General features: G+C 43.1%; 1 protein-coding gene, 1 long non-coding RNA gene and 1 other non-coding gene across 10 annotated transcripts; 1 reads left to right on the top strand and 2 right to left on the bottom strand.

Moving 5' to 3' along the window:
* Positions 1-537: 537 nt before the first annotated feature.
* LOC121067713 lies at positions 538-4,555 on the bottom strand. Its single transcript, XR_005818402.1, has 3 exons — positions 4,308-4,555; positions 3,555-3,758; positions 538-1,776 (listed from the first exon to the last, which is right to left on the bottom strand). It is a non-coding gene; the product is annotated as an uncharacterized LOC121067713 (long non-coding RNA).
* A 109-nt stretch (positions 4,556-4,664) lies between these two features.
* TRNAT-UGU lies at positions 4,665-4,737 on the top strand. The gene has a single exon. It is a non-coding gene; the product is annotated as a tRNA-Thr (tRNA).
* A 1,151-nt stretch (positions 4,738-5,888) lies between these two features.
* On the bottom strand, positions 5,889-26,358 carry HHIPL2 (HHIP like 2). Of its 8 annotated transcripts, none has more exons than XM_040552903.1 (9): positions 22,266-23,176; positions 16,617-17,269; positions 15,574-15,717; positions 14,871-15,202; positions 13,514-13,640; positions 13,023-13,168; positions 11,737-11,818; positions 7,402-7,484; positions 5,889-6,618 (listed from the first exon to the last, which is right to left on the bottom strand). In XM_040552903.1, exons 1-9 carry the CDS (start codon positions 22,644-22,646, stop codon positions 6,260-6,262), a joined length of 2,307 nt encoding a protein of 768 aa, XP_040408837.1. In that variant the 5' UTR covers positions 22,647-23,176; the 3' UTR covers positions 5,889-6,259. The 8 variants fall into 8 exon arrangements, 7 of the variants coding, with proteins under 7 accessions (XP_040408837.1, XP_040408840.1, XP_040408838.1 ...); XM_040552906.1 differs by lacking the exon at positions 22,266-23,176 and adding an exon at positions 18,968-22,238 and having other exon boundaries at positions 5,891-6,618; XM_040552904.1 differs by lacking the exon at positions 22,266-23,176 and adding an exon at positions 23,183-26,358 and having other exon boundaries at positions 5,893-6,618.
* Between the last annotated feature and the right edge of the window lie 220 nt (positions 26,359-26,578).

Raw genomic sequence — 26,578 nt, 5'->3', positions numbered from 1 at the left:
CTATGGGTCCCTTATGTACTATGCCACCTTCCTGAAGAAAAAAGAAGGAGAATTTAATTTTCATAAGACAATCAATCCCTGGCTCCCCTCCAGAGCTGCACAAAATGCTGTTAAAAAGGCAAGATTTTTTTGCATGTGACAACAGATATTTGTCCAAAAGATGACTACTGGCAGTACCAAACTAATTTTGAATGGTCACCGTATCTGCTGCGTGTTTGAACTTCTTTACTATGGAGTACTGGAGAAAGGGAATGGTGCTCACCAGCATCTCATGCTAGAATGGAGTAGGGATGCAAAGAGCACACAAGCTCAAACCTGTACATAGCCTTCGCAGCCTCTGTTGCAAATGTTAACTGCTGGTGGAAAAATCATGACAGGCTATTTTTGATTGTTTTTATCTAGTCTTTTTGTTTGTTTGTTTTCTGTACTCTGTGCTTCAAGCACAAGTGAATCATTCCTGTGTAATTTAAAGAATATAAAATAATAAAATAAAATAAAATAAAATAAAATAAAATAAAATATTGCTCAGGTCTAAACCACAGAACAACAGGACATTTCAGGTATTTCTCAATCAAATAACACCTAAAGCTTCACACACAGAAGAGAAGGCAGGGCTCAACCACACCCTGAGATCCTTCAGTGCCTGAAATACCACAATGACCAGCTTCAAAAGTCACCCAAACTTAGCTGAAAGTGTTCCCCTGACTATAATTACATTTTATTCAAAAACAAACAAATAAACAAAAAACTTGTGTCTGAACAAAACAAATTTATCCATCAGCACTTGACAATTACAATGAAAACATCAAACTTGGGCATCTCTAGGTTACTACTGAGTTTCTTTAAGAAACAAAACTGACAGTACCGAATTTGTCAAATAACTAAAAGGCCCAGAACATCACATTTCACAAAAAGACTGGTGCTGTGCTGAAAATCCATTCTCGTGGAGGTTGGCAATGAAAGGCAAGCATGCGTGTTTGGTGATCCGTACTTCTGCTGAGAATATCCCTGGTGCACCAGGATGTCCCAGGAAATAGAGAATGAGATGTGAAAAGGACAAAGGTAGGCAAGCCACGACAACCTGTTACGAGACACACCACATCTGCAGAGAAAGCTCTCACTGCTATTTATCTCAGACCGAAGCAGCCCAAAGCTGATTTGTGCGACAAAGAACTGAATCATGCAAAAACACTGGTAAAATTGAATTCAGCCTGGATGGCTAGCCACTCAAAGGAGTTTAGAGAGGAGAATACTGGAGTATAGGAAAATTTCCAGGGATAAATCATGAACCTGTTGTCTGAAGAGTCAATCCTTTGGTTTGCTTCTCCTTTTAACAGTTGAATGTACGATATGACAACAAGATCATCTGGAATATGTGTGAGATTAGCTCTCTGCTCTTAACAGTGGGATGGATGTAAATTCACAGCAGCATGGTTGACATCTGCAAACCGACACCAGCTTCACACACAGTTAAACATACATTTGTTCAGTGGTGCTGTTAAGGGCATTCAGGGAGCCAATCAGGAACAACTAATTCAGTTTTTTTAATAATGGCCTTGGTGCAGACTGAGGGTAAAATTACACCTGTTCTTACACTGGCCATGAACTTTTCTAGCTCACTGCCTATCCTTGGTGTAGAGAAGGTTTAGGATGTACCTTTCAAATCTTGCTCCTTCTTAACAGCTTTCCTCAGGAAAGGAAAATGTGCTATGTGCTGCTCCCAATGACCTTCAGCATTCCTCCGTACCTTGGGAGTGACTCTGTTACAAAACTGTTCTGTATAAAAGGAAAAAAAAAAAACAAATGGGTTATACCTGCAAGGCAGTTTGCAAAGGGCCCGCCTGCTTGCTTTCACACTGCTTTTACTATACAACTGCTATTAGCCCTCCACTTTTATTAGCATTAATTCAGTGAACCAGACTGAAAAGAATGAATGCTTGGTAAAGGCCTGATACAGCAAGGGGGACATGTAACAAGTTTTAACTGCAAATCAGCAGAAAATGCACAGGGCATATATAAATACAGATTTTTCATGTTTGGCACATCCCTAAAGGTAAATTGTCCTACAGATTTATTTATTTTTAAACCTGTATGTTAAAAATGCACACTTAACAGCATTTGAAGTCTGTTAAAACATGAACATTTTCCCCTAGCTTTCACGCAGTACTTAGGTTCCACCTAGTGGCTTTCAACGGTAATAATGTCAGACTGACGACTAAATGGGCTTTTTTTTTTATTGCCTAACTGCTTAACTTTCAAAATCTATGTGTTTAGGTGCAGAAATATTCTGAGAGTCTTTTTCAGACATTTATCTTTCCATCTACCTAAAAGTTCTCTTGGCCCTCTGATGGGAACTTTCCAGGTACCTTTATTCTAGTTTAAACATCTAAGCAAAATAGTCTTAAACTAAAGCTTATTCCTGTGCAAATGTGACTGAGAGGATGGGCTAGCTAAGAGCATTAGCTGCTTGCAGACAAGAGATATGCAGTGCTGTTATGTCTGTTAAATTATATTTAATAGTTACCATATCCATCCCAAGCCATGCCTCTGCAGGATAATGTTTGGTCACTACCAGAACTTAGTTGGTAACAAGCCTGTCAGCACCAGTGAGATCTGTCTCATTTAACAGCTGACATTTTCAGCACAGACTCCCTTTACAGTCAACTGAGAAACAGGCAATTTCTAGACCATGATTCAGACAACCTATTTTAGTGGTTTATCTTCAGGTGAGATCTGTGAGAAGTTTCTCATTTCCTCATTTCTATTATAAAAAGGTCTCTCCGTCATCTCTTGAATCCTGCCCAGGGTGCCTGACAAAGACTGTGTGCTACACTACATAGAGCTTCCAGTGAGCTCTAAGCAGACAGTAAGGGAATCTGGAGGCAGGGCAATTATGGCAGTTACAGACTTTGCACCTAAAAATCAACAGTGACAAATAGCCATACCACCACAGAAAACTTGATTTCAACACTGTTCTGTCCTCAGTATATATCTCACCCTGATGTTCAGCTCTGTTAGATTGGTTAAAGTAGGTTTGTTTTACTGTAGGAAGAGGGTAAGACAATTCTGCTCCTATCTAGTTTAAAGGGAAAGTTAACAACACAAGCTGCAATTATATTTCAGTTCCCCCTTGCAGTAACAGAACACTCACCACAGACATTTTAGCCCTCTTTAGAAGAATTTCACCAGCTCTAAAGAGTCACCAACTTCAAAGGGAAGGGAAAAAAAAACAACCATCAAAGAAATGTGAAACTTCACAAATATATCAGCTGCCACATTAGAGGTCAAAAGCATTTTGATAAGATATTTTAAAGTAATTTTAGTGTCTTAGATAAACAACAAGACAGAGTTCACCAGAACACGTTCAGTTTGTCCACAGAGATAATATCTATTTAAAGAGAAGGTATAATTAAAAAAAGAAAAAAAAGGACCTAGCTCACAATCTGTGGAGTGTGGAATGGATGAAAGGCCTTTAATGCCTTAATGCAGTTTTTTCGCTGCCTTCTTATTTCAAGGAGCTTTATTTTTGGTTACATGCAATTTGAGGCGTGTACCTAGCAAATCGTGTCTGCTTTTCTAGAATGTGATTCCAGTGTGCAGCAGTACTGCTCCGACTCATTATTCCAGAGCAGTGTCTCCCAATTTGGTTGCCTTTTCACCTTCTTCTAAGCTCTGACAGATGAAGACTATATGTGAAAGATCGGCTCTCCTATGCAAAGAAAAGCGGAAAATCTTCAATGGCTTCAAACTTTCTTGCGCTGTAAAAACTGAAAAGAGAAATTGAGGCTGTACAATATCTATCATGCTGTTGGTTTCAACATATGCCCATGGTTTATTTGCAAGAAAATTAAACCCATTTTTCTGCAACAGTTATTTCACAAAACCTCTTTGGATTTACAATACCAAGTTAATTGTAATCTCTCAGTGTAAGCTGTTTGGGGTTTTGTTTGGGGGGGAGGAGGGGGCTTTCACCCTACACAGAGCATTGTGCAGCCCAACTTCGCAAAATCTTGACTCAGCTCCCACTTCTCCGTAGTGGATTACATTGTTAGATGGTTTGGGGGCTGGAGAATACTTTAACAACCCTTGAAGAAATACTTTCACAAGCCTCAATTTGTCGCTGAAATACTTCTTACTGCAATAGCGTATTTAATTTATGTGCAAATGTTAGTTTATTCCACATTTATAGCAACTGCACACGCAGTTGCTCCAGCTTGTCGATAAACCAGGTACTTCAGCTATCCCTGGGCAATATGGCATGGGTGAGCGTGCTGTTTGAGGGGACTCAGGCTTTGATTCCCATTCACCTCATCTCTTCCACCTCAGGGAAAATTTTGGGGGACACGACTGAGCAGGGCCACGAAGGCTACAACGCCCCCTGAGACCCGAGAAGCGGAAGTCGGACGGGGCCTGCAGCTCCCCGACTTTGGCCTAAACGTCTTCCAGCCGCTGCCGAGCCCCGGGGGCAGCCGAGGCGACGCCGAGCCGGCCCCGGAGGACGACGAAGCCCGGCTGGGGCCTCGAGAGACCCGGCTTCACCGGGCGCCCGGGGGGGTGCCGGTGCAAGGCAAGGGGCGGCGGCCCCGGGTGCCGGGCACACGGCGCGGCCCCGCTCCGGCGGACGGCGGGTACAGCAGCCGTCGGCAGGGCTGGAAGTGATAGGTGGCTCCATAGCTCAGTGGTTAGAGCACTGGTCTTGTAAACCAGGGGTCGCGAGTTCGATCCTCGCTGGGGCCTCTCCAGCTTTTCCCTTCTATAGTTTTTTTTTTTTTTTTTTTTTCCTTCCTTTTCTCAGGAGGTGATTTTCTGCCGGAGCCGCTTCCCCGCTGCTGGGCGGGTCTCGGTCCTACCCCGCTCCGAGTGGAAAACACACGCGTGGCCCCGGGGACGGCCCTGCCCTGGCGCGGCTGGCCGCCCCCCAGGCACCCAGGCAGCAGGGGCCGTGTCGGCCTAGGGCCGGCCTAGCTCCACGGCTGCGTCCCGGAACAGCGAGTCCAGAAGATGGCAGCAGGAGAAAGCCCAAGGCGGTTCCATCCTAAGCTGAAGGGCAAAATGGTGTAGTTGGCTTTGGCTCCATGTTAGCCTGACGGGAGGAGGTGCGGGCCCAGCCCAAGCCAGGCCATGGCTCCGCAAATCAAGCAGATACACTTCTCTGGAACAAACACACTGCTGCTGTTTTGTTACTCTCCAGCTTACACCAAGAATAACACAAAAACCTTTCTCTCCAAATCCTTGTGCACAGTAACGCCCGTGCATGAGGGAACTCTGCTATTGCCATGGTGTCTGCACCCCAGGAGCCCTCAAGGCCGGAGCCCTGGCTCTAACACCTCCTAAACTCACAGAGAGAGAAAAGACTTGGCAAAGGAGAGGTGGTGTGCCCAGGAACCTGCCCCTGGCTGCACTAGGTGCTTGCTGTTCTGCAAGGTCCATTTTTCTGCTCCCTCTGGACACCCGTGTACCTGGCAATGGGGGGAAAATCAGTTTGGTGCAGTTTATGCAGTGGAAGAGGTGTAAGCAACACAAACTGCCCCCATGTCATGGCACGCAGAAGGACAGAATCCAGTTGCAGGTTTTGTGTTCAACTAGAAGCCTGATTAATCGTTCAATTCAGTAGCTCAGCTGTAACTGGCTTTTGGGGGGATTGCCTAGTTTCTGTTCTTTCAGTTTGGGTTTTGATGGGTTGGTGGGATTTTTAGATTTGCTGAACATTTCCAAGTTCATATCGAATCCTTTGGAACCTGCAGGTGGATCTACAACTTAAATACATTTTTTTTTAATGTTAATTGTATTGTCACCTGCAAGACAACTACTTTTAAAATATACTTGAACTGAAATTCAGTGCCAAGGACCAAAAAACTAACCATGCCAAAAGAAGGGTGAGGCCAGTGACATATTCTTGCATTAAAGATCCAAATCTTGAAATCTGGAGGAAGTTGGATTTATTAGACAGATAAACATGGTCAAAACTTAACAGTGAAAGTCCATCAGACTCTCATAACTACTTACGTCAAAAAAGGACATCACAGCAGCATTTGCAAAGAAAGTTGGTATTAGGAAGTTGGTGCTGTTAAGGTTTAATGGAACATACAAAGACCGCTAACGCTGACATAAATGGAGGAGTGCCTGAGAGCAACATTGAGCTCGTCCATGAAAACATATTATTATATATAAATCAACTGATTCTCTTTTATTTAGTTGCTATTCAAAATACTTGTTTCACCATCTTATAAATGACTTTTGCTTTTTCAAAAGCTGCTGCTTAATCTACTCTCTTTCCTCGTCTTCTCCAGTTTCTCTTGGTTTGTGCTGCTTTCTTCGGAAGAAGCTTCTTGCTTCCAGTTAGGTGGGAGCTCTTCTTTTTTGGCACAGATGGTGCTGGTGTAGTTCTGGCAACCCTTGCAACCTTCTTTTTCTGCTTTGACCTGTGATGTTCATCTTCAGCCTTGATTTTCTGTGTCGTTTTACTGGATGGAGCTGTTCTCACAGTTGATGCTTTTATTTTGGGGGATGGTGTCTTTTTAGATTTCTTCGAAGAAATTGTTGAGATGGCTTCAGCAGGGGTAGAAGATTTTTTCGGAGGTTTGGTTGAAGGTTCATTAAGCAACTCAAGGACAGTCTCTGAGAAAAGCAATTAAGATGTTTCATCATCCCTGCTTTAAGGCAGAAGGCTAATTTAGAAAATTACTGATATAAACCCTTAGTAGAGGTATAGCTAAGAAAAAAAATCTAACATTCTAGGAAAAGAAATACAGACTGTATAAATATCTTTTCTTCTACCAAAAGACCCTTGGGTTTCTTGGAAATTAAATTTGTTTAATCTTAGAAAGTATGAATTTAGGAAAATAAGTCCAGAAAGAATATGATGAGGCCTTACACACTGCTCTTTGACAAACTTAACAGTATGGACTTTTCATGTTACGCTAATATCTGGAAATCCCAGATAAGAAGACTTCAGCTTACTGAACATTTTCTACTCAATAATACGATGCAACCCCTGCTCTAGTTGCAAAGGACCTAAAACAGAAAAGCCGGAGAAAGGATCAACTCCCCTAGATTTACGGAGAAGGGATTATGTTGTTTGACCCGAGGAGCTTGTCACAGAGCACTCAGGACAGGCACTCAGAATTTCCCAGACCAAATGCTTACATCAAAGCCACCAACTCTTTTGTGATGCCTGTTTACACTGTTACTTGACAACATTTAGAAAAATTCAGAGACCGGGGTTAAGAAAAGGTACAGCATCTAGCAGACAACAGAAGCACACATTAAAACATGATTACCTAACTTCAGGACACGTCCTGCTCAGTGCTTTAGTTTTTAAGATCACTAGCAATGTTAATCACATAATATGTAAGACTTGACAGTTTTGTTTCTTGGTGAAATTTAAGCCTAACAACTTACTTGCACGTGGAACAAATGGTATCCGTTTACTCTTTATTTTCACTGGAACAGGCTTGTATTTACACTTCCCTGGTGGAGCTCTCCTTGAAAAACAAAAAGACATGCAGATATCTGAGAAATTGTTAGGAAGTTTGTTTATTCCAGATGCATATATCAGCCTCCCTACACACACACACATCCCTTGCCTCCACCAGAACAGATATAAAAGGACTTTAGGCACCTAGATTGCTTAAAGGTGGAATTTGAGAGCTTAATTCAGGGGTACAAACTGTAAAATCCCTGCCTGAATAGCAGTAGCAGCTGGAAAACTACAGTTTCTCTTCTACCACCCTTCTGGTAAGCTTTCTGCCATCACAGAGTCTGGACTGTCTTTATTCAACACTGATAGCTGAATTGTCAGCCTATGGGATACCGGCCTGCCTGCATGGCCCTGTGGTTCACCACTGAATTCAAGGGTGCTGATTAGGTGCGTTCAGCTACGCCCTGCTGCTGGAGGCACAGCACAACACTGGTTCCAGAAGCTTGGTGGTGTAATGCATTGATTGAACTCCAGCCTAAAAAGCCAGTTTGGGTTGTTCTCTCACCCTGGTTTGGAGAAACAGCCAGGTTCTGGTTGTTGCATCCCACGCTGAGGTGGAAGAGTCTTATATGCATATATATAATATATATAAGGCTTGTCAATGACAGAGTGCTTTCCTCCCACTGATGGTACAGCATAAGGAACTCCATCCATGTGGGAGAATATGCCCACCCAACCCCACAGAAGTTGGTGTGACGTTCAAAGGGCGCTGCTTCAGACACAACACAGTGCTGCCGCAAGAGCTGAGCATGAGGAAGGAAAGGAACAGGCAAAGAAACTCTATCCCAGCTCCTCTCCTGGCACTCCCTGACAGCTTCCTACAATCCAAAGCACCCCCAAAAAAGCATGTTCCATGACAGTAAGGTGGGGGTACAGAGACCTACATTTGCTTATGTTTTTCTGTTCCCCACCAAAGGATCTGCTGTAAGATAAATAAGAACAGGCTCTTCCTATTTGGCATGCTTGGTAGCACAGAGCAAAGCAGAGCATGACCTCAGGCATCACATTTTCTTGTAATTAGCGTTCTCCATCAGACATGGGCAACTGCCAAGGAAGTGCTTCCTCCACATCATTTCAATTAAAAAAAAAAAAAAAACTACCAAAGCAGGGTTGATAGTGGCTTTTTTTTTCCCTCTGCCTCTCCAACTTTTTAAGCACCTTCTAACACCTTTTCCTTCCACTCCTAACTGGGAGGGAGGTGGAGGGGGTGTTGGTACCAGTCCGGGCAGAGGCACGCCAGCCCCTCTGATGTCTCCGAGAGCATGGCTGGGGAGGCAAGCAGACATGGGGACACCAGGCTCTGATGCCATTCATTTTCCTGAAGGGTTCATAGGGAAGCCAGAACTGCCCTCAGGCAGATGCCAGTGCCCCCACCAGCACTTCAGAGCAGGCGTTTGCGTGACTTGCTACCCTTGCTGAAGCATGAGCTGGAAGCAGGGAGCATCCAGGCTGGACTGAACAGGACCGCGCCTGTTAGGAGGAGCCTGTTGTCCCAGCCACAGCACCCTGTGGGACGGAAATGGAATAATCCCATAAACAGCATGAAATTGCAGAGGGGAATGGAAAAATCTCTGCACGTGGTAAGATCAGAAGACCACTGTGCAACCGAGGATCTGTAGGTGTTAGGACTCTGCTTCAGAAGAAAGCTTTGCACACCCTGGACAAGCTTGTAAAGTATTTATTTAACCAAACAAGCGAGGGCAACACTGAGCAGCACAGCACCCAGGCTGAGGGGAGACAGAAAACACGTGAATAAATTCCAGAGTGCCAAGGGAATAAGTGCCCGAACCTGCTCCAGAAACGATGGGTATGAAGCTCTAAAAAGCACAGGGAAGAGCTGGCTTCTTTCCAGAAAGGCTTTCAGGGCAGTGAAATCATCGTGCTTTCTGCCCCCTGTGGAATCAGCCTAACGTGGTGCATTACATCTCCTCCTGGAGAGGCTCCCACAGGCTGCTTGGGATACAGAAAGCTGCATGTCTCCCTTTACAGCTAGAAAGAAGAGGATTTACCATTCTGATAGTCTTCATAAGACAGTAAGGAGTAGCATAGGGGCTGCGTGGCTTTTATTGATGAAACAGAGCATGCTCAAATAGTCAGCGTTTATGTGAGTTCACCATATTTTATTTTTAGAGATTAAAATGTTACATTTGGTCCGCCACAGCTCATGCAGCTCAAAGGCTTCCTGGCAGACAATAAGCTGTTAAAGACAGGAGGCTCTTTGTAAGCAGTTATAGCAAATGCACCTAGAGTAAAGAACTCGAGGTCCTATTCCCACCACCTTGGCACAGAGCTCAGGTCAACTACCTAGCTTTGGATTTTTTGGATTTAGCTTCCCAAGAAAGCACGTCTTGTTTTCTTCGTGGCGTTAGTGTCTGAAATCTCAGCAACAGCAGACAGACACTTTATCTTCTTTACAGGGTGATTTGAAAAACTCATTTAATGCTTTTTTAGCATGATCCAAAAAATGCTTTAAGTAAGAGCCAAAGTTTAGTAGGGGAAAAAATTGCATAAGCATGCTTATTATTGTAAAACCAGACTTTTGCAGGGATAACAACTTCATGGGGAAAAAACATTTTGCTTGGAAAACTTGGGTTCAGGCTCCAGTTATTTGAACACTGCATGAACCAACAGGTTTCTTTTCCCCTCATTAGAGGGCTTTGCAGCTAAACTGTTGACTGCTTTTTAAACTTTTGTTTACTAAAAATAATCAAAATACATCGCAAATATGTCATTTCAGGTCTCTGCCAATTAAGGTAAGCCTTTCTGCGATTTCTCATTAGACAATTAGTTTCCACCGATTTCAGGGAGAATTGGGTATTTAACCTGCAAGAAACAATCTTGCAACCTGTTTCCCCCTTCAGCTTTCATTTTCATCTGTGCAAGATCTTCCTCAAGGTCTCTGCAATGAGAGCTAATCTTCCTTCCCAGTTTCCATGGAGGGGAGGATTTTCACATGGAAAATTAAACAAGGATTCAAAATTACTCATCTGCCTGCCATGTGGTGTTTCTTAAGGGCACATGACATTGACTCCTGCAAGCCAGTTTTCCTTTGCATACCTTTAGGGACAGACATCCCTCCAGTCCTTCTGCCAAGTCAGAAATGGCAGTAAGTCATGGAAGAATCAGTACTTTTCAATTACTTAATGATCAGCAAAAGATCACTATTAAATGGCCCGAGAGAGATTCATAGCTGATCTTGTCAAATGCCATTGGCATTGCAGAGTTCACAGGAGCCTAAGAGGCTGACCACAGTAGAGCATTCTACATCTGTTTTCCATTTAAATCGTGTTAGCAGCAGGGAATGGTCAGTGCTGCTTTGACCATCCAGAACACCAAAGTCCTTTGGTGAAAAGGAACTGGGTGGCATGAGGGTTGTCAGTGCCTTCTTTCTCCAACAGATGCACGGTGCCCACATCTCTGGGCGGAAAGTCACCTGTCTCTGCACAGCCCATCCTGTGCCTGCTTGTGCAGGCTGGAGGAAAACCTCTCAGGCACACCTGAGTCAGAGAATACATGTCCTGGTAGGACATGTGGTAAGAGAACTGATTTGTGTCTTTAATTTGCTAGTAAAAAAGAAATAGTTTCAACCTTTCACAGTTTAGTCTAGGTTTGAACTTATGAGATTGGCCAAGAGCCATAAAGACCGTAACTATTTGCTTTCATGTTGCCATGCATCACCAGCCTTTTACTGTGTTTTACTATTTCATGGCTTATCAATTCATTTTCTGACCTCCATTTCATGATGGAAAGGTAATTGCTGGCCAGTACAAAGTTGTTTCTTTTGTTGGTTTTTTTTTTTTTTTTGAGAGAGAGAAAGAGGAAGAGAAGAGACATTAATTTGCTGATACCAAATTAATTTTGTTTAATTTTTAATTTTACAAAATCATTGGTTCAAGTGTAGGCAAAACGTTCTCCCTCATGACCTTGAAAAATATGGATCGTTGTTTTTAACCACCGTGTTATACTTTAGACATGCAAACAAGACGACATTATTTTGATCCTAACTGTCCCAGACCATAAAGATCTGAACTTGGTCCACTTCTGGGTACACAGATACGATAAGTGAGGAGTACGTTCACTGAAACTGATAAAGTTGCACCGCACGTACAGTGGGTCAGCAGAAACCAAGGTCTGGATGTAGAGGCTAGTGAGATTATGCATTGGAAATACTTTGCATTCTGTCTACTGTGATAGCTGAAGAATGCAAGGCGATTATAGAAGAACTTGGCAATGGAAAACCATCTTTAATTACTAACCTTGCAGGATCAACAATTTTGTAGAGAGATCCATGGGGTGCATAGGCACTGGGATAAGATGTAGACAAAAAATACAGCTCACCTAAATGGAAGTGAAAAACAAAAAACAGTTTCAGATGCAAGTGCCCAAACTGAATCCTGGTTCTCCATTTCACTCTGTTTTCCATCTCTTCACTAATTTACGTGGTTAGAAAAGAAAACCCCTTCAGCCATTCCCTCAGTTGTCTCTTACTTCCAAACAGCGGGCTTTGGTCTCACCTTGCCCTATGCAAGTGGACCTGGGAACATCACATGAGCCCCTGGTTGCAGCACAGTTCCACACAGAGCCAGCAGCCCTTAATCAAACAGTGCATGAGAAGGGCCTTCATTACCTCATGTTGGTTGCCTTCCAAAAGGTTACTTTCCTATGTAAAAATACATGTTTTTTAAACTTGTTTGCACCAAAGAAACATCCAGAAGCTACAAATTAGAGGGGGAGAAAAAACACACAACAAATATTTAGCCATCTCATAGTGGTACCAAATATATATATATATATACACACACACACACAATGAACTAAATTGGCTATCCATGCAAGACAGAAGCTTCTTATTACTGCGTGGCTGCTGAGACCAACTGCTCCTGATGCCTTTCCTTCCTTCAGCAGCCACTAAAACAATATCCAGGCAAATTATAGTAGCTTGCAAAAGAGGCAACACTATTGTTGCATTTTGAATTACATTACAATACCGTATTATTTTCTAAAACAACAATCAGTGGAAGAGACATTTAACATCCCCTCACTCCACACATTGTTAGAACAGTTAAAAATTGTACATATTTCACAATAAAAGCCTACATCTGACAGATGTAAGCTAGCCAAATGATCTAAGATCTTTCCACAGCAAGCAAAGCTCTTTTCTGCTAAATCACAAAACACCAGAGCTCACTAAAGCACATCTGAGTTCCCTCAGAAAAATTGATGTCACTTTTTGTGGTGCATAGAACTTTGTCAGGAGACCGAGCAAAAGTGAACAAAGTATGCTTTGGTACTTCTACCCTGGTGAAAGTTCTAGACATCACAACCATAGTAATCCTTGGCACTGAGGCATTTCCACTAAGCTTTGAAATTAGCAGCTGACTTCATCCCCAAATAAAGCCTTGGTCTGTAATGCAACAGTGTGAAGTGCTGTTATTGCGAATAAGACTGAGGAATTTGTACTAATGAAGAGAAAAAGATTCAGATAGATTATAACACTGACAGTATAATTTCCAATAAAGTTCTGACTAGCAAGATACTTCACCTGCTTCATCCTCAGCAAATGAGATGATGAATTTGCTATAAGAACTGATCATTCCAGGGAAAGCACAAACTTTAGTACTACCAATGCAGATATCTCTCTTCTTCCACTTATTTGTCTTCTCATCTTCCTGTAAAGCCATCAGTCGACTAGATGAAAAGTAAAATTCTGTGTTTTATGTTTTGGTTATCAAGATTAGTTCCTGGCAAAGTCATGCATTACTGAAATAAAATGTCAGTGAGCAGGGACTGTTGACTAGCTTTGTCTTTCAGAAAAATAAGCCCAACTGTAAGCAAACTTATCCTAAGGACCCTACCTTTGAACAAGTTTAGATCCTCACCGAAATGTTGTTATAATGGTCAAATCCCTTAATCTAATACACAAACGTTTGGGATTCTCATTTACTGCAGCTCAAAAGGTTTCAGGATGCTCTGATATGTTTAAAGTAAGTGCATGTGCAGAATGGGAGATGCAAAGAAAATGATTTGTTTTACCCATTCATGAAATCGCCAAAAATATAGAGACCATTCAAGTTGGGTGATTCACATCCTCTATATACATAACCTCCAGTGACTGACTTCCCCACGTTGCGGCCATATGCATATATTGGAAGAATGTCATCTGTTAAACAAGGAAGCATGAGAAGTGAGTAAAATTACATCCAGAGAAAAATCAAAAAGCAATTGTTCAGTAACACCAACGGGCACAAAAGCAATGAGAAGAACTGGTACAGTTGAATAAAACAGCATAGTAAACATCAATGGGGATTCAGTAATTTACTCCAAGACAGAAATGACCCAGGGGCTTTAAAGAGCTCCCTGTAGCTGCTCGTCAAGGCTTAGTCTTGATGAGCTTCTCTAAGATGTAGAACCAAGATTGTCTACGCCAAGCAAGCAATGGCTGCAGGAAATACTATCTTACAGGTCTGTCATTGCAACAATCATTTTAACAGAAATTGTCGTTACAAATTCCAGTATATCTACAGAACGGGATACAATCAAAGTCAGCTCAGCATCTTCATAGGTTTGCTGCCATTCTCAGCACAGAACATGCATAAATGTGCAACCTACAAACAACTTCTACCATAAGGCTTCTAAAGATAAAGGTTTTGTCTCTGGCAATGTTAACATGGAATTCAACCCCTTCTGGAAGCACAATATCAGAACCCACAGAATTTTTGTCCTGTCCTCACTTTTTTCCCCTGGATCGAATACCTCATCTTTGATCTTTAATGTTGAGCATAAAGACCACAAATGTAGCTCATTAAAAAATTAACAGCAAAAACTAAAGCGGATGTGTTGTCAGTTGACACTTGGGCCATTGTTAAAAGTGGTGATTTGTTTTTATTTATTTAAGAGAGCCATGTGGGTACCAGCATACCAAAAGAGAAATGTTGGTAACAAATACTCTGTGTGTACATGCTCATGCAAATATTTCAGAAACATGAGCTTAAGACCAGGTGTTTCCTTCCAACAGCTTAAGGGGCTTTATGATACACAGTTCTTCTACTATGCTTTCCAATAATCACTAGTAGCCTCTAAATAAAACAGCATATCACGTTTGTACTTAAACTCAATCCACTGCCTTCCTTGGGAAAACTGTCTGCAAAAGCCACAGGCTTTGACCCTAACCTCCACCTTCAGAACAGTGCATAACAAGGAATTCCCTAAAGAGGAAGGGCAGCATTTCATACCAACACTTAAATGCTGGGGAGAAGGGATTTATGCTCTTAGCAAGTAAGCAATCTCCACTTAACACCCAACACTGGATTATTTAGCTACATGGAAAAAGCCGATACCTATAGTCAACCAAATGCATCAAGTAACCTTTTGTAAGAAGCTTCTTCCTTACCCAAGGAGGAATTACGGCAAAGCTTTGTGTCGTAGCATTCAAATCCCTCCTTTGCTCTCCAGCCATAGTTTCCTCCTTTAACAATGATGTCAATTTCTTCAAACCTGTTCTGCCCAACATCCCCACAGAATATCCTCCCTCTTCCCTTCTTCGTGACAGGGTCCCCCCTGTCAACAGCACAGCGCCACATATTCCTGACCCCATACGCATAAACTTCAGGGCGGGCCTTGGGATCAGACACAAAAGGGTTATCAGGAGGGATGCGATAAGGCTTGCCATCAGGACTTTCTCCATCCACATCAATCCTCAGGACTTTCCCCAACAATACACTCCTAAAGAGAAAACAGATAAAGAGATATATAAAACCCAACGCGAGAGACAACTGAAAATATGGACAATTCCCTCTTCTTCCCCCTTTCCAAAGGAAAAATTATCTGTCTAAAAGAAATAAAACAACAGCTGGTATGTCTTCCAAACAAGCCACAGAAGACTCTCCCCCCACCCTACCACCCCATCAATAAATTGGATACCCACAACTTGCTAAACACAAAATTTTAACTAATTTTGAGATACTGCATTGGACTACTTGCAGATGAAAAAGCACTTCCAGGAAGCACTCTTGCTTTACTTTCCACATTGTCTCATTTCCAAACCCAGTGTCTTGATGGACAAGCTCAAGTTTTTTGCACATACTCCTACTTACTTGTTCTGAGCATTCCCAAATTTTCCAAAAGGGTCTCCAGCTTTCCCTCCATCCCCTGTGAATACATACATATAGCCATCCACCCCAAAGAGCAGCTGCCCACCATTGTGATTTGCGGCTGGTTCTTCAAGTTCCAAAAGATTCCTAAATAAAAATAAATAAAAAATAAATAAAAAGAATGACCTCCTGATATAGTTAGTAGAAAGACCTGAGGTAGGCCGCAGAAATACTGCATCACTTCTAGAGAAGAAAACAGCATTTCCCATTCGTGCAGACCTTTCAGCTTTGTCAGATATGGAGCAAGAGCTGCATCCTCTTTCCCAGGAGCCTGCAGTATAGTGCTGGCTGCATGCCTCACAGCAGAGCTCTTTTCAGTACAGCATCCCTTAATGAACCACGCTTGCCATGAGCCATGCAGCACACTCCTGCTCCATGCACCATGCCTTTAACCTGCACTGCATTAACACCTTTGTGCTAGCTAGAGTTGTTGCCCTTTAAATAGTGATTGTGACAGGCGGCTTCTCTTTTATATGAGAGGCAGCTGGTGAATCTGAGGGATTCAGGACCATCTCTGGGGGTTTACATGGTGATTGTGAAACGTGAAAGAAAATGTCTGCTATTAATAAATTATTCTCCATAACTAAGAATTAGCCTTGGTGGAGGGATGAACAGGATGGGGACACATCAGATCAAATGAATATATAGTACTATAGTGAAACAGTTTCTACAGTACAAAAAATTTCCAAGGCACTTGTTAACTCCACAATAGACTTAAAGCTATTACTGCTCTTTAAAAAGGCAGGAGTACAAGACAAAAAGAGAAGATGACCTGAAAGTCTAGGTCTTGGGTTCTATTTTCTGTTTCATGTCTTAGTTTGCCATGTGGCCTTGAACCAACCTGCCTCTGGTAGCTTTATAACAGCCCTAGTCATGTCCCTAGATCAGGGTGATTGCACATGAACAGATTCTGCAACAGCGAAAGGAAGGGACAGAGGAAATTATTTCTCATCATGGCATACAGCAGCATTCAACATGGACTTCACCTTTCTGAGTGTGGATCAGCTTTGTTGGCATCAGAGGCCAAAACCTTCAATTCGCTGATTCTGACCTTTTCCACTCGCTTCTTATCCATATATGAATAATAGATATAAAATTTCCCGTTGTGCTTGTAGTTGGGGTGGAAAGCCATCCCCAAAAAGCCTCTCTCATCCCCTATCCACGGTGTAGCCAGCACTATGCTTTTAATATCCAGAAAGGGCTCCTCCAGCCGGCTGCCGTCAGGTAAGTAGACCCAGACCACCCCCAGCTGCTCAGCTACGAAGGCGCGGTGGGTCTGGTCGTTGGCATGCAGCATGAGCACCGGGTTCCTCAGCCCGTTGGCGACCTCAGCCAGGCAGAGCTGGAGGCAGCCCTTGTGGCCCTCCACCACCGAGCCCAGGTTGCGGTTGAGGACGGTGTTCTTCAGCACGTTGGGGAAGCAGTAGTCCTCGTCGTGTAGGTGAAGGAGGTTGCAAAAGTGTGTCTTGTTCCTCTCGCAGCATTCCCGAACGTGCTCATCGCTAGTCAGCAGGCTGATGGCGGAGCGGCAGTTGAAATGGAACTCGGAGCAATAGTCAAAACAAAGCCCGGGAAGGTTTCTTAGAGGCGTTCGGGGGTTTTCAGCATCGTAGAGATGCGCAGCATATGGAGAACATTCCTAGAAAGTAAAAGAAATCAGATGTGTGGCTGTGTACACACATCCAGGAAAAGCCAGGACTCCTCTTCATGGGAGCAAAAAAAAAGTTAAAAATAAGACAGAGCACAATAAGTCATTTTTGAAGTGGAGTAGCAAAAAGTCACTCAATATACAGCTAAACAGGATTTAGAGGTCAGTAGCAGTTTCCTTTATCAAAGCACAATCAGCCTCACCTAAGTTCCCAAAGGAAGGATGTCTATGGAGGCTGTGTACTCTCCAGTGCTAGAGGTTTTTAAGGAAGTGACAGACAATCTCTTCTACCAACCTGTTCTTACCTTTCCTTTTAGAAATGTCCCTTTGTTCCCTCTACTAGATTTTAAACTTGGTACTCTGTAACTTGTTCTCAACTGATTGAATTTTTTTTGCTCCCTCACTGCAGCAACGTATTGCTCTACAGAGAGCAGCGGACTTCATACTTAAGACTTCTGCAGACCAGCAGTCCCAAATGTGGGCATACCCTTCAGGTCAGACAGTATCACTGCCTTTTCCAGATATATTTAAGATTTCACTTAATTAAGCCACTTAAGCCCATACCTAAGTTTAATCAAGCGTTAGGAAAAGAAAGAACAAAGAAGTGTGCTTTAATTTGTACCTATATTTAAATTCCTCATCTTCCAAAAAATCTGGGCCAGAATTTCTATAAAACATTTCTGTTAAAATCCCACCTATTTATATTAGCAGGAAAAAAAAAGTTGAAAGTGAAGGACCTAAACTCTGCAAAAAGGTTATTTTACTGGTTTTCATGCTGGCAGCCTGAAACAGTTTACCCAGGGCTTTTAGCGGGCAGATATAATAGAAAGTACATGGACAAGTCCAAGAATGAAAAACTATTATACTAGTATTTTTTTTCTGCTTCATTAAATAAATCTACTTCATTAAATGAAAATAAAAGCTGGAGCAATTACATACGCACCGACACTGTTTTTGTTGCAAGTAGCAGTCATTCCAGGATATTAAGTGTGAAGGCTACAAACATCCATTCTAAACTTAGTCTAGCAAACTGTTTCATTTGCTCACAGGAGAACCCAAGGGTTTTTGGCCACACTAAGAACAGATACAACTTGTAAGTACTCACACACTTTCCAGCTCTTACACAGCAGTAGTAGATTTCTCACTTTTCATTGTGGCCATTTGATTATAAATCTTCGTGGAACAAGCAGGTTTCCATTGCTTTCAAACCCATAAGGACTCTCTCCTCTTCCCAAATCAGAAGTCCCCAGGTTGCAAAGGGAAACCAAGTCCCCCAGACCTGCTCTTGCAGACTGAGCCCAGCCCCAAACAGCTGAACCACACCATGCTTTTTCCCATGCTTAAAGTCCTACCAGAACATGATGGGCACCAACAGGCCTTGAGTGCCTTCCGTCCCCAAAAGCCAAAGCTACAGGTAAGTGCCTTTGTGTGCTCATATTCGTAAAGGAGAGTAGCTTGGGTACAGGCATTCAACAACACTTGGCTGGCGTGATTGCTCCATTTACCACTGCACACTCCCTCTGCTTTTGCCAGCATGCACTCACACATCCCTGAATGTATTGAATTTCTGGTTATATCATAGTTTTCACAAAACATGGCACTGATCTCAAGTGATCAGGAGTCAGGGAGAGGCTGCAGCCCACTCAGGACTCACCAAGGAAAGGTGGGGAAGAACAGACAAAACCTAACCTGTGTTGCATTTTGAGCCTGGGAAGCTCCTTCAGTCCCACTGATGTGCTGATGCAGCTGTCTCATCTCTGCTGTGCACAGGTCTCCATAATTCACTTGCAGTCTAAAGCTCCTCTTCGTTCTGAAGTGATTAATTTATTAATGTCTTTGAAAACACATTTACCTTCCCTCGGTCAGTGGGAACACAATTAAGCTCCCAGAACAGCAGTCTTAGTGCTACCACCACCAATAAAAAAAAGGAAACATCTTCCTCTGAAACAAGGCATCTTCTCACTGCCTCAGAGCTCCACCAGCTCTGTTTTGCTGGCAGCCTGCACAATGAGGGTCTCCCACAGTCTGTCTCAAATAATTGTAGTCCCTGAGCAGCTACCGTGCTTTTCCAGCCATCCGGCTTCCCAGGCATTATTTACCTGGCAAAGAATAGCCTGCAGCACCCAGACCCGGCACAGCTCACCAGGTGGAAGCATTGCTTAGAATCTACATACACCCCAAGGAGCAGGTGGCCTTGCTGATTTGTTATTGGTTGTCTGCCTTCATTTTGCTGAAGCATGCACAAAACAATACAATCAATCCAGCTACTTTATAGAGCAGAAGCTGCCCAGATCATGTTAATATTTCTTTACTATTTTAAAACAGTTTCTCAGAAAAAAAAAAAGAAAAAAGGGCACGCAAAGAGCATGCAAAGTTAGGCCTCAGATGAAAACTGGCTTTAAAAGTAAGTTAATTTGCCCACACCTTCTATCCCCTGCTAACATCATGGCTTCAATCAGCTTGAAAAAGGCTTAGTTGGCCTTTTGTTTTTCATGACCATTTGGTTTTTAAGCCTTTCCTTGAGCAGCTTTCAGAGCACAGAAAAATCCTCTCAGCCTGTGGCCGAACAGCTGTCCTAATGCACGTACCAAGGTTTGCATCCAGGGCATTTTCACAGCCATGCTACTTGTACAACATCTCCTTAAGAACATTTCAGGCAATTTTTTAGAATTTCATTGTCAGTTTTGAGGCTAAAATCATCAAACTACAGAGCTGAGAGTCAGACTCTAAACCTACCAATGCTTACAGAATGCTTAACTAGCAAAAACAAACCCAGATTTTGTGAGATGCAAGCTGAAGTAGCTCTATCAGTAAAACTAGATTGCTTTATAGGCTGCTTGGAAGCCTCTTCAAACCAGTTATAGAAAGAAACATGTTTGGTGTACTGTTACAGCAGGAAATCCATGATGCAGAACGCAACCCCATCTAATCCTCTTCCACCTGCAAGGAGACGCACAGCTCCATCGCTGCCAAGAACAGCTGCCTCTGTGCAGCTATCAGCACACTGCTCACTACCACACCATACACACACACACACACGTTTTCTTTTTTTTTTTTTTGCCATTCAGTGGTTTTGGCACTGGAGGAACACCTGCCTGAAAGATCCACTTTGTTACAAGGCATCACTGCTATTCCAATCTGCCTCAAAGATGTGGAATTATGCTGGTTTTGCTTTAGAGCAGCCACTGATCATTCAGATTTATTAATAGGCACCTACACTTTTTTTTTTTGAATTTTTTTTTTGTTCAAAAGAAAAGCTAGTAGCATTTTGTCTGCCAATGCTTCTGGATCCAGTCTTTCTGCCTCAAGTTCAAATAGCATATGTAAGAAAACTTGCTACCAGGAACAGTTTATCCTGGTACTGCTGCACACAGCAAAAATAAGCACTTTGCAAAATCACATCTGGTGATATATCAATGCATCTGTCATCGTGTATTTGAGGGTGCACTAAACATGTCAACGCTTCATGGGTAGTGCCTACACATTATTGTGATACTGCGGAGAGATGGCAGAATGGAGACCGTCATCATTTTCCATCCCTTCCATACGAGATCACCAGTAATATTTTGATCCAGCAAAGTGACATCCCTGAAGTGGAACCATGTAGTAGATCTTTGCTTCTCCACCAATTAAACAGCCAAGTAATATTTGCCAAATAACCCGATTTTATTCCCATGGTTATCACCAACATGATCAGGAACAGCAAGATGTAACACAACTGAAAGTTCCTCCCCAAAGACTGGACAGCAATCTTATTCCAGAAAAAGATGAAGAATCATAACTTATTACTTCGAAAAGCATGAGTACTGATTTGGGGGAGGGGCTGGTGCTACAAAATACATTTATAACAAATGCAGAATTAAATTATGCACTGCAGAAAGACCAACTTAAGTCTAAAGAGACAACAGTCACGTTTTTTACACTGTTTCCTTTGTACCTGCAACATGCAGAAAGTCTTCCTAAGCCCACCACTGGTGGTTCTGCTGGGACCTGTAAGGCATCATTTGCTGGTTTACCAATTACAAAATGACGAAGAGAAGGCAGCTGTTGCTTTCTCACCCCGGTGCTGAAAGGGTTTCCATCCCCCAGGCAGATACAAAAATCCCTGCCAGCAACCAAGAGAAGGGAAACATTTTGGTGCACAGATAATGTTCTAGGACTAAGGAAATTTTAACTGGAAGAGTTTTTATATGTTCTTAGTAAAACTAAGTGTGGCTTTTGGCTGCTTGGTGTTTTGGCATGCAGCAAGTCCTGCTCTGCATGACTAACAGTTGTTAAAAAGACAGGTCAGTTCTGCCCTTTATTCAAAAGCTGGGGGGGGGCAGGAAGGGAGAGCCCAGCCAGAGCAGTGCCGTTGGTCTTCTGTCACTGCGCCATGCCTGTTTCTGCCAGCCAGGTGAACAGCACGCAGACAGCGCCCATGGAAATGCAGGGACTGAAGCCTTAGGACCTTGCAGCAGCTGCCTGAAACCGCTGCCTAATAGATCTTGTTCTACTTGACCCATCACAACATTTGAAACATTCTCAGCAGGAACACAATCAAAACGCACCCTTACTGGAAGCCAGGGATCTAAATCCTTTCCTGATCATTCTCATGTCGCTGCATCCTGCGGAGTTTGTAATCCAGCCACTAGCAGCTGCAAGCAGAAAATAAATATTGATCTGTAACTCTCCCCTTTGTTACAGGAAAACTAGCAGAGCAGCAGGATTCCCATCATCACCTGAACTGAGCAGAGCTTTCACAGAAATCGTTATTGCTATTAAGTGTCAGTGTGTATTGCCAGATACCACAGAGTGCTGTCCTCGCACAAAGCACTTGGCAGAACGCATGCTGAGGATCCAGCACCATTATTCTGTCAGCCTGCTTTTCCCCTGCTCCCACACCTCTTTCACAGCAGGACAGCTAGCTATGAGAGACTACCAGAACCACAAATGACCCAAGAATCAGCCAAAAGCACAGGATACGGGTACTGATTTTCCACCCTACCTGACAGAGAATATCTTTGATATACGTTCCGCACAGCTTACGCCCCCATGGGTCGATGGAATCCATGATCTCCCGGTACTTTGCTGCGACGCTGGTGTCTCTCTCCTGGTCACAGCAGCCAAAGTTTTCATAGGAAGAGCAGAACTCCAAGTGAACAGGGGGCTGGAAAGGCGGCCCATAATCCAGGCACTGAGGGTGCCCCAGGAGACTGCCTACCCAGCATAACAAGGAGAGGCAAAGAAAGACACGTGAGCAAGAAAAGGAAGCTCTAGGGCTGCTGCTGCTCCTTCCAGCACATGGCCAAACGTGCACTTTCTTCAGGGTAGGTTTCCTGAGGTCAGGTATATGGAAATCCTGGGCCTCTTGGTATGATTCAATCATTCTTTCTGCTTTATGAATTGCCAGCCACAGAGATCAACGTTTGCTCAGGTTTGCTTACATTCTCTCTCCTTTCTCTCTGAAGTTTACTATTTGGCTGGAGAGAAACCTTCCAGGCTGCCTCCTTGGTATTTCACACGTCACATAGCTGAGCCCTCCCCTCTGGGCTTTTCTCATGCCCCTAGAAGGGCTCACTAATCTAATCCCTATAGCTTAGTTTAAATAGGCTAAGAAATCGTTCACCAAGAAACACAAGCACCATTAAAATGTAACATATGATTCCTACATAGAGAACATGATCACCTCTCCCCATTTACAAAACACAAGATAAATAGTTCCCAATTGCTAACTACCATTTTACCTGGCTTTTAAACTGGGTCAAACTCAGCTTGGGTTTCTTAACACCACGAATGACACTTGCCTAACTCCACTCTCGCCCAGAGACCATTCTGATCATAACCAAGCTCCTTTATCACATAACCAAGTGTTTTCCTTGCCTGCATACACCGCTACTCACAACCACACAAACCCAGGCCCACCTGAGCACTCATCACCCCTGTGCTGTGCGCATCACAAGGCAAGAACAGCCACGCACCAGAAGCCAAAGAGATGCGATGAAGAGAAGCGATGAAGAGAAGCAAGCTGTGCTTTCCCTTGCAGGCAGAGGAGCGATGCAGCCCGTACGATTCAGTCCACAGAGAGGCTTCAGCATGCACTCCCCCACTAGATACTTCCATGCGACAGACCTTACTAAAGAATAACACTTTGCGAGCTGTTCTATTGCTTCTGAAACATCAGTAAAGAACCAAGCAATCACAAAAAGCAGTTAGATGTCTTCTTATCACAGGTCCTAGGAGAAATGATTACAGCCAATGCACAGATATCTGTTAAGCCGCTTCTTGTAGCTTCTTACTCACTCTCTTTTCTTGATGGGACACAGGCATAGAATGGGGAAAGGGAAGCTGAAGGGAGAATTTCATGTATAGGGACACTTCCACTCGTCCAGAACTTCCTCCTCTCTCCCCACACATAATCATTTACTCCCATGGTCTTATCTGCGTGTGATTCATGGGGTAGTCAAAGCTCCAAGTCCTAGATCCTCAACACAATAATCAGGGCAACGTGATAGCTGAGAATACTTTGTGATTATGGGTCTCCTCACGGTCTGTACTGGGAAATGATTGCTTTAAAAAAAAAGTTTTTTTTTTTAAACCATCACTTCTTTTACTGTAGCTCTAAGTGGTGGCAGCTTGCCTGTCCAGCAGCCTGTCAGTAATACTGCCTCTGCTTTGACCTAATTGGACTGGAAATACGCCAATCACACAATTCAGTTGTCACGAGGTAAAGCATTTTAAATCAAAGTATTTGGATCTGTTCAAATATCAGCTTATCTCAGTTACTGCTCTCATACATTACAGAGTGTCACTGAATTTAAGGCATTACTTTTGCATCCTCTGGCAATTGTGTTATTCCAAAACCGTTACAAACAGCAAGGACAATAAATGAGCACGCTTTTCATTTATAACCACAGCCTAAACTTTTCATTCCTTTAGCATTATTGTCCCTTTGGGGTAACTAACATTGTCCATTAGTTCAACTTTTTACTGCTAGGAGCATTTAAAACCCCTCTCTTCCTTTCTTAGGAGACATGCCACCTGCAGACAAAAAATAAAAAATAAATATAATTAAAAGAAGAATATTTATACACTTAGAGAACTGCACTTCTGTAGATTTCAGACCAGAAGACAAGAGCACTCCTTGCTGCTCCCCTGATGATGGCAGAAAGCTAGAACAGCTTTACTGATATTTAGACAAGGAGAGAACACAACACCTCCCACAGAGCCTGCTCCTCACTTTACCCAAGCACTCTGCAGCGGTCAGTCTTTTTTCTTCAGCTAACATTCCACCCTGAGCCACTTTTTAAATGCAACAAGACACGTCTGAGTGGAACTTTCCATTTACCATCACACGTAAGAACATCAGTCACGGAAATCCCCCCCCAAACTTTAAATTCAAAGCAGTACAAAGCACACCAATGCTCTGATTCTGCAGGGACTACTCCAAGAGTAGCACATGCACCTGTTCAGCGCTAACAACCTGCCTACACTGCTCTGAAGTCCTGCCCGAGTTCCAAGACAGCTGCTCACGATACAGAGAAACTGGTGGGGAAGGTGGGGAGGGGGCCAGAACATGTGGGGGTGATCGTGCTTGAAAAGCAGCTGACATTTCATTAACTCGCTTTTCTTTGCCTTTAGGAATGCACTCTTAAAACAGAGGCAGCACAAACGTGAACAAACACAGAAAGCAGAAGGCAGAGCTGAAATGAATTCTGTGAAATCATCACGTTCAGTTTGAATATTAAAAATACCAGAACAAGAGGTGGAATAACAGAAGGACAACACATACTGGGTGGGTAGCCCAGGAGATGCTGATTCTCTTAGCAAGTTCCTTACCTCGGCATAAGTGGGAAAAGCAAAGATACGCTATTTGCTTCATGGATGGAAAACAAACAACTCACAGAAGTTTTGCACACAGAACAAAGAGTTAATTCAGAAGAAAACCAAACCCAGACCACAGAATTCAAAGCCAAAGCAGAATATTCCGATCCACTGGAAGTTACCATATTCAAAATACAATGCACAGGCTTGAAACACAGTATGCATTCAACAATTCACACAGGGAATTCCACACAGGACTTGAGATCTGCAGGTTTGTCTCAGGTGTAAGTACTACATGTAAGGAAATAGCAAGTTTCTTATAGGTTATGAAAGAGTAATGCTTGAGATTGTTATGCGAAAGCTAGGACTGTGCTCATCTTCCACTTGCTGACTGCAGCTCCAGCACCAGGAGGGAACATGATCCCTGGCAGCAATCCTGTTTCCAGAGGAGGTCACAGTAGAAAGCTGTGAGCACAACGGATTAACACATTTTTCAAATACATCCATCTCCTCCTCCTTCTCACATTCTCCTTACCTCCACCCAAATCTCTGCTGCTTTGTTTCACATTTTTTCCCCCTCAAGAAAGAGACGGTTTCTCAGCTACTGCAAGGAGTACATGTTTCCCACAGGCAACTGCACTGAAGGAAAATTATGGAGGAACTAACATCTAATTCATCTAATTTTGTTATTATTCTATGTCAGGTTATATGATAAAACCTTATCTGCACACCCACAAAAGAGCATAGAGAGGGAAAGAGAGGTGGTAGCACAGAGGACAAATACTACCCTGCCAGGCTACTCCTAGGCCTGACTGGAGTCATCAGCTCCATCAAAGGCCCAGCTCTGAAGCCCAGAGGAACAGAGGAGCACAGTGGTAGGCAGGAACCCAAATTAAGGGCACCAAGGAAGGGACATCCTGTCTGGCTGCCCGCCAGGGCTTGCCCAGGAGAACCTTAGCCCCCACGGTCCAGATATGAGACCTACCAAGTAGGGTCACAGAGCAGCTCTTTGGATCACCCTTTGGAATAAGGGAGTTTGCTTCCTAGAGATGTGGGACACTTTACCAGCTGTAGAGGAAGAGCATTTTGAAACTGCACAGTCTAAATTAAAACAGGCAGAACTCAGTTCAATTAAGACCTACAACAAAACCCTACACTATTACAGAATGAGGTAGCAACATTCTTATGGAGTCAGAACTAAACTAGCACACAGGTTGAAAACAACTTGGGTAATTGCTGGTCTTTTTTCGTTGTTTTAAGACAAAGCACACAGTTATGGCAAGTAGCTCATGATGTTTCACATTCAAAGCACATCACAAGACTCAATATTAACCCAGACCAAACACCCAGATAAACACTTGGCTATTAAAAGCACAGATGAACTTATCCATATACCACCATGCTGTTAAAGACATCTTTATTTCATTCCCAGGTGTGGTTCAAGCAGGTCATGCAAAGGAGTTCTACAGACCTGTCATTAAGACAGAAGTAGTATTT

The sequence above is a fragment of the Cygnus olor genome, chromosome 3 (genome assembly GCF_009769625.2).
Source record: "Cygnus olor isolate bCygOlo1 chromosome 3, bCygOlo1.pri.v2, whole genome shotgun sequence".
In the NCBI taxonomy this organism is placed as follows: Eukaryota; Metazoa; Chordata; class Aves; order Anseriformes; family Anatidae; genus Cygnus; species Cygnus olor.
The sequence above is the reverse complement of the archived record's forward strand: the minus strand, read 5'-3'. Positions and strand labels throughout refer to the sequence as shown.

What these genes read in the sequence shown, in the direction of transcription:
- HHIPL2 (XM_040552903.1), bottom strand. Translation starts at nt 22,646, where the DNA reads ATGATTGAATCATACCAAGAGGCCCAGGATTTCCATATACCTGACCTC. An exon ending in TTTGGGAATGCTCAGAACAA is followed by an intron (nt 15,203 to 15,573) that starts GTAAGTAGGAGT and finishes TTTTCTCTTTAG; the next exon opens with GAGTGTATTGTTGGGGAAAG. An exon ending in TTGCCGTAATTCCTCCTTGG is followed by an intron (nt 13,641 to 14,870) that starts GTAAGGAAGAAG and finishes CTTGTTTAACAG; the next exon opens with ATGACATTCTTCCAATATAT.